Here is an 11,328-nt window from a genome sequence, read left to right as displayed (position 1 = left end):
TACGCCGCGCCCGAGGCCCCAGGCCCTCTCCAGATGAGTGGGGCCGCATCCCGCGGTACCTCCGAGCGGGGCCGCCCCCTCCTCCGGGGCCTTTACTGGGGCGGCTACAGCAGCTCCACGGGCCCAACGCCCTCCCGCTCCCGGTCGCCAAGCGCGGGGCTCGGCCTAACACCGTGAGCGCTGCGCCCTGATTGGCGCCCGGCGGGTGGGCCGTGCTGTAAGGCGGCTGGCGATTGGCGGGTGGGCGGCCGCGTGCAGGCGCGGCCTGGCTTTGTACACACGCCGGCCCGCTCGGCCCTTTAACAATGGGCGAGGCGGGCGGCGCCGCGTGATGGCGGGGGAGCCCTCGGGACGCCGCGCCGCGCTCAGGTGCCCCGGGCCAGGCCCTGCCGCGGCCGTCAGCCGCGCCGCTGCGTAGGGTGAGTGGCGGCTTCGGCAGGGGTAAGGTGCCCGCTGGCCCTTTGTCGGGGCGCGATCGCCCTCTGCTTAGGGCCGCAGCCGCCGGCTCCTCCGCGCCCCCCTCGCCCGGCCGTGCCCCGCGGCGGGAGGGGGCGGCTTAACGAGGCTCAGTTGTGCCCCGCATGGCGGCCAGCTGGGCTGGGGGGCCAGGGGGGCCCTGCGGCGCAGGCGGCAGCTGATCGCGTTTAACCGGGGGCGAGCGAGGAAGGGGCGAGGGCGGTGCGTCCCGTCCTGTCCCGCCCGCGCTGAGCGAGCGCCGCTTCCTCCCCCTCTGCCCAGGCCCCGGCTGCCGCGCCGCCCCGCCGATGGAGCTGGAGGCGCAGTGGTGGACAGGACAACTGGCTGCCGACATCCACCAAGCGCTTCGCTACAAGGTAGCCCGGTGCGGAGGTGGTTGGGGGGCGGCGGGGAGCCCGGGGGGGCGGTGGGGTGGCGGGGGGGAGGCCGCTGCCTGTCCCGCACCGCGGGGGAAGCGGAGGGCTGGCGGCTCCCGGCGCCTTTGTGAGGGCTCCGACAATTGGAGCGGGCCCTCCCGAGGCTTGAAGCGGGGTGGGGGCTCGGCCCGGCGGGGTTTTGGAGGAGTTTGGGTGTTCTAAACCTCGATAAGCACGGTGTCGTCCCCTCAGTTTAACGCTCAGAGTGTTTGTCCTCAGTCTTGACAGTTTATCTGACTGACCAGGCTGTTCGCTCTCTGAGCTTTAGAAAGGCAAAGGGGTCACGAGTGCGCTTGGTTCTTTTCTCTGGGTGCGTAAGTGGGTCTGAGTTTAAACTCTGAAGAAAGTATTGTGATGCTACTGTAACAAAAAAAAAAACAAACCCCAACCAAACAAGCACTAGGTGCAGTAAGAATAGCAGAAGGTTTAGGCAATACTGCTTTGAAGTCACTTCGATGGACTCAAAGTTGCTTTTTTTGGGCTACTTTCATAATAAAGCATTTCTTATGCCCAGAGCTGAAAATCGGTTTACAGGGACTGAACCTACTAAAATTGTGCTTTTCTGCCTGATAGTACTTGACAAGTGGATTATCTTTCTTGAAGGTGTGACTGCTAGAGCAACTTTTTGTTTGTTTTTTTTTCGGGGGGGGGGGGGGGGTGGGGGAACGACAGACACATAAGAGAAGGACAGGATAATTTATTTGCTACCAAAGTTACTATTACTAAAACTAAGTTAGTGCTGTGAAAAGTGAATTCTAAAGCTTGGGGGGGGATTGCTTGTTTGTTTGGGTTTTTTTTTCACTTCAATAGCATGTTTCAGAACTTTGAACTGACCTTACAACATTGAAAATTTTGGGTGACTCTGTTCCAATTTGATGTCATCGGACTGTCCCACTGGAAATCTGATGCTAAGTAGGCTGCACAATGTAACTCATAAATTTATTCAGGATAACAGAAGATAGTACTGCTGTTCTGTTGTATACAGGAGGAGATAGTAGCTACTAGGCGGGAGGCTGGGGAATAATCTTTCAACCAGTCCAAATTTTGTATTCAAAATAGATCATGCCACAGATTTTTCTCGTCTGTGGTGTTGGTGGGGCTTTTGTGTTGTGGGGTCCCCCCCAAATCTGAGACCGTGTGAGGTTTGTGTATGCTTAACTAAATGCCTGAGAGCGCACTGTAATCAGTGTCAGTGCAACATCAACCAGATCAGATTAAGTCAGGGTTTAGAGAGATGTATGCAGCAAATGTTGACACACGCACACCCCGTTCCTCTTCCTAACGTTGCTACCTTCAGCTGGCTGTTAGTGCCCTTCTTCTGGAGGCACCTGCAGGAGATCTGGCGGCACTGGAACATGCAAACACTTCAGTACAAAGTCTGATTGCCCAGGTTGAGTTGTAGCAGGAGGGGGTTGAGTTAAGCTATTGGACTTTGCATTGAAGCAGCTGAGGAGCACTCGCATACCCTTGCTGTTTCCCTGCTGGGAGGTACAGCCTTTGCAATAGAGGTAATATAACAGAAATGGTGAAAGCTGAAGTCACGCTAGCTGATCGCCCAATTGAAGGATGTTAAATTTCAAATTATTTCTTAGTTCTTCTCTAATACAACAAATAGATTTTGTTCTGTGAAAACATGGGATCAGAAAACAATGGGATCAGAGGGAAGAGGGGAGAAATCCTTTGAAAATTCCATGATAAATTTGAGAATATCAGCTATATTAACCTGATAACAATTCAAACTAAATGATGATTTTAATGAAATTACATGCTGCTGTCCATCTAGGAGCTGAAGCTGCCCTCCTACAAAGGCCAATCTCCCCAGTTACATCTGAGAAGATACTTTGCAGATCTGATTGCCATTGTGAGCAATCGGTTCAGACTCTGTCCTGCTGCACGACATCTAGCTGTATATTTGTTGGACCTCTTCATGGATCGTTATGACATATCTATACAGCAGCTGCATGTGGTTGCTCTTTCCTGTTTACTTTTAGCAAGTAAGTATGTAGCACCAAACTTAACTAGAGCAATATAGGTTCTACTGCCAAATACAAGGCGTGTCTTGATGGGATATAGCACATGGGGGAAACAAAGTGGTTATAAAAGACAGGCAGATTACTGTTTATCAGTTTGGCCCAATTCGTAGAGCCTTTCTTTAGATTCATGTTTTGACTTCTGTTGGCACCTGATGAAACTGAGGGAAGGAAAAACAAACTGCGATTAAAAACTAATGTTTATGTTTGGAAACAAATTAGTCGCAGGTGAACTTTCAGAGCTCTATTGTAAGAATAGAAAGACTGTCTTTCTGAGGACATCTCAAAATAGGTAGATTCAGTGCTGGAAATGAGAAATTTGCATACCTGTGATAAAGAAATAAATTAAATAAACCATCTGTAGACTGCACTGCACCCTGCTGATGGTGCTGTGTGGTTCTGGAATACTTCAGACTTCATAAATTGCAGTGTACTTTTTAAGCAAGCTAAGGCTAACATAAATCCTGTATTGTCACATACAAAATGTAATACTGGTGAAATACATTGGTGAATGCACAGTACTCTGAAGACAGAATTAATTACAAACACTCATTATGAACAGTGTTGCATATGACCTTGGCTAGATTCTTGTGGTGTGTATCCATCTCTCGACACTTGTGGACCCCTTTTAGATGTCCCCAAAGAAATATGGCTGTAATTTGCCTGCTGGCACTTGTTCCTGAACCAATAGATTCAGAGAAACAGGTCCTGGCAGCAGAACTAACAGTTAGTTCAGTTTCTGCTGATCTGTTTCTCTGAATCTATTTTAATTTTCTCAGATAAGATATATCGCATTGTAGCTCTAGGACTTCACTAGAAAACCAGAGTGCTGAGGTGTTGGCTATTTTTGGTATACAGCTTCCTTTCATTGCATCCCCTGTCTCCACCGATACAGCTCTTCAGCAGAACAGTTAAACAAGAAAAGGGCTATTTCAGATTCTTCCGGGGGTAAACTTTGACTGGATGCCACCAGCTAGCAATCTTCTTTTGGCAAAGGGTGAGGTGCTGAGTGTAAAAACCTTGCCTCCAAACGGGTGTAATCCATTTAGGAAAATGGATTGGCTTCGAACTAATGCCAGATTTTCAAAGGAAATTCATGTTCTGAAGAGAACTTTTTTATTCTCTTTTTTTTTTTTTTTTAAATCGCCTCTGCCGTCTTACATGACAAGCTGCAAGTAGAGCTCTGAAAGCCTGTAGTACTCACTCTTCTAAGAAGCAGTGTATGAATTGGTTCAGAAAGTGCAAACCAGAATGCTATTTTAAACTTTCACCCTGTGTGGCTTAAACAAGCAGTTTAATCAGTAGTGCAGTAAGTTGGACAAATCGCACTGTGATATATCGGATAAGATTATAGAAGTAATAAGAGAAATTATTATGTGACTCTTGAAGCTTTTATTTCAGTAATTACTAGAGTATGGGAAACAAAAACTAATAGACTGGGACTGGTGTTGGATTAAGTCCTGTATAAGTACCTCCACTACTGGAAAAAAAGCAAATGTTTAGTCCTGCAAAACACTCTAAAAATGTGCATTTACAACATACCATGTAGTACTGAATAGAGAGTGTAAGATGGAAAGAATTTGCAATGAAATTGAAATAGCAGAACCATATGGCAAACTGTAGGGAAATGTGACACTTGTTTCTCTTATTAATGGATTTTCTACCTACACAATTTTGCTTCAGGCTAGAAACATACAGGCCTGACAAGTTAAAGTCCAAGGAAAGCTGAAGCTACTAGCAGTGTTGAAAGTTGAAACAATATATATGGCAGCGTGAGTTTTCCCATGCACATGGCTGAAATCCACTTGTTTGAACTGCTGAAGCAGCTTACCAGCTATCGAATCTAAAAGTGTACCTACCATAACAGGCATTAAAAGCAACCGCAATGGCTAGATTCTAGCTATACTCATTAGAGTTTTAGAAGCAAAAAAGCGTGTGTGGGGGCGTGAGGGTGATCAAAGCCAAATGCTGTGGTGTTGTGTATGCCAAGTCATATCACACTGGTATTTCATTGATGATGGGGACACATTATACAATACTTTGGTGACAAAAACTTGTGTATGCAATGCCAGTGATGTCCTAATACAGCATACTTCTGTTCTTGGCAACTGGCTTCTGTGTGCCAGGGCGGGAAAACCAACAGGAAACGTGGCACTGCACAATATCCTACATGGTGTTTGACATTATCTGATGAAATTTAGCCCTTTATAGTACATACCCCTTTCTGTCTCTGATGACATCTTCCATTTGAGCTTTGCATCTGTAGGAAAGTCTCAAGCTTGTTTTTGACATAGTAGAATTGAAATATTACCAACGCAGACATTAGATACAATCTGTTTTATAGTTCACTCGTGCTGAACCTTTTTTTTTCCCCCCCCCTCCTCTTTCTGTTCACCTGAAGGTAAATTTGAAGAAAAGGAAGACAGTGTTCCCAAACTTGAACAGTTGAACAGCTTGGGTTGTATGACTAACATGAATTTGGTACTAACAAAACAGAATTTGCTTCATATGGAGTTGTTGTTGCTAGAAACATTTCAGTGGAATTTGTGCCTCCCAACTGCTGCTCATTTCATCGACTATTATCTTTCTATTGCTGTCCATGAGACTGATCTTCATGATGGCTGGCCAATGGTTTGCTTAGAGAAGACTAAGTTATATATGGCAAAATATGCTGATTACTTTCTGGAAGTATCACTGCAAGGTGAGTTACGTATTTGAGGTAATGACTCCTTTGTTGCCTTGACAGACAATGTGCAATTTAAATGAGTCTTTTTCTTATTCCTTCTTTCTAGATCATGCATTTTTAAGTTACGCCCCTTCTTTAGTTGCTACTGCATGTGTAGCTTCTTCAAGGATTATCTTGCGTCTCTCACCAACGTGGCCTACTCGACTGCATCATCTTACCGCATACTCCTGGGATTTCCTAGTGCCATGTATAGAGCGACTATTAATGTAAGTTAACAACAGCAGCTTTTTTTAAGCCCATTTCCACATCTGTTGGTATACTTAATTGCTGTTAGCACTGAAAGTTAATTTCTTTCTGAATTTCAGTTTTTCTATTCTAAAAATACTGAGATATTAGGTAATATTGTTAGGTAATAACTGTTTTGTTCTTTCCAAAAAAGAAAACCTTATCACATCTAACCTCTTTCCTGTTCTTTCAACAAACAAACCTCAGCCTTGCATTTCCACTGAACATCATCTGGCATGTTTTAAGAATCTGTTAAATAGCTTGTTCCCAATCTCTAGTATGCTGCAAGAGCAAAGAGAGATAGACTACCAAAGGTATAGGAGCTCCTACTTACTTTGAAGACGCTATGCCTTTGGAAGTTCAAGGAATGCTCCAGCAGATTGTGGATCAAACATGCAAACTGTTTGAGTTGCCAACTTTGCGGGGAGTAAATGATCAGGAGGTTGTATCTATTTTTGCTGTATCCACTTTTGCACTACTGTAGAGAGATACAGCTGACATAAGATAAAAATGCCAACGAATGCCAAGTGAACCTTACTGGGAAGGGATGTTACACAATCAGTTCTTTTACTCTAAACCTTAAGATCAAAACCTATGCCCACCATAAGTGCTTTCCTCCTACAGAAGTTTGCTCTTGCCCAGATCTAAACACAGTTGTGCTCCATAGAAGCACAGGAGCAGCTGTACTGGGAAGAATCACATCTTCCCTGTAAGTGTGACATTATCACCCCTGATGGCCTCTTTTGGCTTCACTAATGTGTGTAATGAAAGGAGTAGTACCTAAAGCACGCAAGTGCAGTTGCAGAAGTGTTTTCAGTATTGCTCTGGAACACTTTCAGGGCGAGGTGAAGCCTTTCAGTCATCTTTGCAGCACACTGTAAAAAGTTAGCAAGTTAGCAATATTTCAGGAAAACCTGGTGAGGGGTTGAACTCCATCTGTCTTCAAGAGATGTGCCCTGCATAGGCAGTACCAAAAAAACTTAGATGATTTGAGGCCTGATTGAAGTGTATAGGTAGCACCTGCTTAACCTCACCGTAAGAGAATGAGTATGTCTAAATACATTTCAGACAGGTGTAAATCAAAGGGAATTCCGGTGAGCCAAATTGTTTAACTTAAGTACTGGGTGGGCTAGAAAAAAAGGAGAGAGGAAGGAGAAAAAATTTGCGTTTCTACTCCCCAGAACAGGATCCAATATCAATATACATATGATCTTTAAGTACTGTAACGTAGGTCTTTAAGAAACACTCTGATAACATGTCTTTAAAACCCCTATACTCTGTTAGCCAATTTAAATGAGGTAGAAGCAGCAAGTAAGTTTTAATTTTGAGTTCTGGTAAGCTGGCACTTTATTGCAGTACACTAGCAGACTTCATTGCACTCGTAATTTTAGATACTGCTGTATTATTTGTTTGTACTTGGCTTTTATCTGCATTTTGTATTGCTATGCAATGAAGTGAAATGTTGAAAAAAAACCTGTAGCCTAAAGAAACATTTTAAAACCTGAAATTATTTTAAAGGGTAGGCTAAAATTATTTTATCTTTCTTTTTTTGAAAGCTTTGGAAGCTTTCAGATAATTGCACTGTTTTTTAGGGTGCTCTTAAAAGTTAACACAGAAAGCTTCAATTATTTTAATATCTATTTTTATGTATTCTGTCTTCTCAATTTCTTCTAGCGCGCATGATAATGATGTGAAGGAAGCAAACAAGCAAAAAGGACAACATGCTCAGTCTGCCCAACATACTGTATTTCAGACCCCAGCTCCAAGTCCCCAGCAGGCTAACGCTCAACAGCACATATCACAGTATCTCCCAGCTCATCAATCTTCATTACAGTATCACCATCAGACATCACAGCAGCAAAACTGTCAACAGATACTATCATCTAATCATTCAGCATCTTACCCACTTCAGACTTGCCCTGCTGCCTTACAGTCTAGTGTTCAGGCTCGAGGCCATGTACAGACTGGTGCTGCAATGTCACTAGCTGTTCCGCTAGAAGTGAAGCCATGCATAAGTGTCTCCTACAACCGGAGTTACCAAGTGAATGGACGATATTCCTGTATTACTCCCTGCTTTGAGAGGTGATAAGTACAAAATGATTTTGTGCTTGTTTGTTTGGGGTGGGGAGTTGTGTTGAGGGGAATTGTTTTTTTTTCTTTTTTTGTTAAACCTCAAATAAGTTTGAGGGCAACAAATTGAATAAAAAAAGCGTCTTTCCAGAAAAAAGCAACTGGATTGGCAACAAGTACCATAGCTTAAATACAGACTGCAAAAAACAAGCATGCAGAACACCCTCTAAAAAGAATGTGTTTACATGGGGGTAATAAGTTCTCACTCTGGCACTCAGAATACTCTGTGCTTCTAACACACATCTTTGAAATACTAGTCAAAAGAAAAATAGCTGTGGACTAACTACAGACTTACCTTTTAATGAAGGAGATATGCAGTATTATTTTGAAGACATTTATGTAATACCAGCATACAGTATTAACACTTACTTTAAATTTACTGAAACTTTAATGCATTGAATGCCAGACTTCTCCAGATACATGGGGACCACAGAAAGAAACAAATCTCTGGCTAACTCTGTACTCTTGCCCCTTTGTCAGCACTTGTGTTGGATATTTGCTTTAGGCTAAGGCATTTGAGTTAACTGGTATTTTGGTTAGTTTTTAAGTTTTATACCTCACAGAATAGACGCTATGTTTTTTGCTTCTTTTCTCCTCCCTATCCTTTTTATGTTTAAAGTAACTCTTCCATACTAACTCAGGGAATTTTCTACTCATTACTCTGTGCTGCTGGTTTGTACACTTAATTGGGTATAACTTGAGGGAGAAAGGTAGAGAAGGAAGAGACTATAGCAAGTGGAGTGGCTTTTCTTCAGGGCATCTATATGCAGAGTACCAAAGGGACGTGTTAGTGTTCACAGAATGCAGATGTGAACTACTGCCCAGCAGCGTGGTATTGAGTAATTGAAGAAAAGAGAAAGTTTCAGCTGAACTCGTACTGTACCAGGACTACTACAGTGGCCATGATTCCTCTGTGTACACACACACACATACACGTGTATTATTAACCAACAGAAAGCATCCTCCAGGTGTACTGACAGTATCACTTGTACAAAAAAAAGTACAGTTAAATGCTTAGAGAAATCCAGTTCTGTCAGGCTTATAGTGGAGGGAAATTCTCAGGTAATAGTGGGGAAACTTTTTCTTCTACTATTTGGGAGTTCTAGAAGAAAATGCAGAGATTTACTCTTCTAAACGGGTGGATCAAAAATATATTGCAGAGTGAACTGCTTTATCACAATTAAGGTGCTAATTACATAACTTTATGGAATTACACTGTCTCCTGTGGAGTGGATAGTCTGAGGGTAGAAAGCTTCACTCATCCAACTCTTGGATGAAAACGGTGGTAGAGATTTTTTTTTTTTTTTAATTTTTTAAATACAAGAAGATACTTGACTTTCTCCTGTGCTAGAATATGGGAGGAAAAGGTATGGATGTCAGGATTCTTACTACTTTAAAATATCTTTATAGTATGTGGGCTTAAGGCTTTTTTGTTTGCTTTATTTGTTCATTTACCACCTCCTTCTTCTGTGTCATAGTGACAGCACTTAAAATTGTGTACCATCTCATAACACCGAAGTATTGTGAATCTTACAGAGACTGTTTTGAAAGCAGGGGCAGTTAAGATGCACTATCAATATTAAGATGAAGGGTTTATCACAGGAGAAGGGGGCCTTACCATAATGTTCAGAATGGAGGGGAGGATAGCTGTGTTCGTTCTTTCTGGGTCTGAATGATACCATGCTACAAAAACCTATTTATTTTTGAGGAGAAGAAATCCTGTTTTCTCTTGTTTTGGTGGGTTGTTTTTTGGGTTTGTTGGGTGGGGTTTTTTTGGCATAAATCCCAACTTTTGTTGTGGGCTTTTGTAGCATATATGTGCAAGTCAAGAGGGGGATAGGAGGGTGAATGAAAGAGATGACCCTCTCTGCTTTATTCTAGAGGATCAACTTTGAAATAGGCATAGTGTGGTCAATCCTTAATTAAAGTGCAAGATGGTTTGGTTTGGTTTTGTTTTTTTCTCTCCTCTCTTCATCCGTTAATGAATATTTCCCCATGTCTGAGAGTAGTGTTAAGTAGAGACTTTGCACCTCATAAGATGCCATGCTTTTTGTTCAGCATTGTTACCCATTTAAGAGGGAAACGGACTTCTTTCTGACTGTTTCATTTTGTTGCAATGCTATGTCCAAGTCCTCCGTGCGCTAACTACCTCTGATGCTATGAATGTACAGTCTTGTAATAGACCATGACTTGAAATAACAGCAGATGCCTGTAGCAATTTTTTTCTGTAAAATCTTTAAATCAGCTAACTTGTCATCTTTATTTGTGACACGGCAGTATAGGCTCTTCTTTTCGGGGGTATTAGTAAATTTATCCCATAGGCATTTGATATATAAAAATTTAACTAATACTTAACACTGGAATTAAAATGGGCGGGGGGCTTATTCAGTTAGTTAATACTGCAAATTTACATTTAATGGGGTATTTCTTATTTGACTATTTTAAGACATTAGGTCAACTGTAAAAAGATCCACTACATGGTGTTTGTTTTTAATTTATTACTTAGTCTGAGTTTTTTCTGACACTACAGCTGCATAATGACTACAGAGAAAATGTACACTGAACAGTTTCAATATATTATTTAAAAGGGCTTTACCAGTGTACATTAAAACTACACTGTTCTTACTATTAGAACCAAAATGTGTTTTTTATGGCATAAATAAGAATGGTGCTCCTAAATGCAAAATGTCCAAAACAATGGAATCTTTGTGAGTGCTATGCATTCAACTTATTTTTAAAAATAAAACTAGTTTTGAGTAAGGATGCTCCAGTGTGTGTTATGCTTCTGCGTGGGTGGGGGTTTTTTAAAATATGTAAACTGACCCTAATCTGTCTTGCATCCTCCCTGTGTATGGGCTGAAGATGTAAGGACTTTCTTCTTTCTCCCCACCCTTTCTGTGACACTATAATAACCTTCAGGAACACTCTGACTTCACAATAAAAAGAAAAAAAAAAAACAGGAAGGAAATCATGCAGGAAGGGGCTTTAAAACTAATTGCACCCACAGCATATGCTAAACATTGTACACTTCAACACTGTGTCTAGTGCACAGCTGTAACAAAGAAATCAAGAACAAAAGAACTGGAGTAGTTCAAGAGCAGGGGGGTGAATTCATTTGGTTTGGGGTTTTTTTGGTGGTGGTGTTTTTCTAAAAAGCAGTGATACTGGCAATCTCGTACTTGTAATACTAGAAATCACTTAGAAGATGTATGAATAGTCTTTTGTTAAGAGCTACAAGTGCTTAGGTTATTTACAGTGGTCGTGAAGGCTCAATCATGCTGAAGGCAGCATAAAATCATGCGAT

General features: G+C 42.3%; 1 protein-coding gene across 1 annotated transcript; it reads left to right on the top strand.

Annotated features, from left to right (window-relative positions):
- Positions 1-260: 260 nt before the first annotated feature.
- CCNJ (cyclin J) lies at positions 261-10,786 on the top strand. The gene is made up of 6 exons (XM_074592342.1): positions 261-419; positions 739-833; positions 2,677-2,887; positions 5,325-5,624; positions 5,716-5,875; positions 7,569-10,786. The coding sequence occupies exons 2-6, from the start codon at positions 765-767 to the stop codon at positions 7,978-7,980; spliced, it is 1,152 nt and encodes a 383-aa protein (XP_074448443.1). The 5' UTR covers positions 261-419; positions 739-764; the 3' UTR covers positions 7,981-10,786.
- Positions 10,787-11,328: the final 542 nt, after the last annotated feature.

This window comes from Larus michahellis, chromosome 6 (assembly GCF_964199755.1).
Source record: "Larus michahellis chromosome 6, bLarMic1.1, whole genome shotgun sequence".
Classification (NCBI taxonomy): domain Eukaryota; kingdom Metazoa; phylum Chordata; class Aves; order Charadriiformes; family Laridae; genus Larus; species Larus michahellis.
The sequence above is the reverse complement of the archived record's forward strand: the minus strand, read 5'-3'. Positions and strand labels throughout refer to the sequence as shown.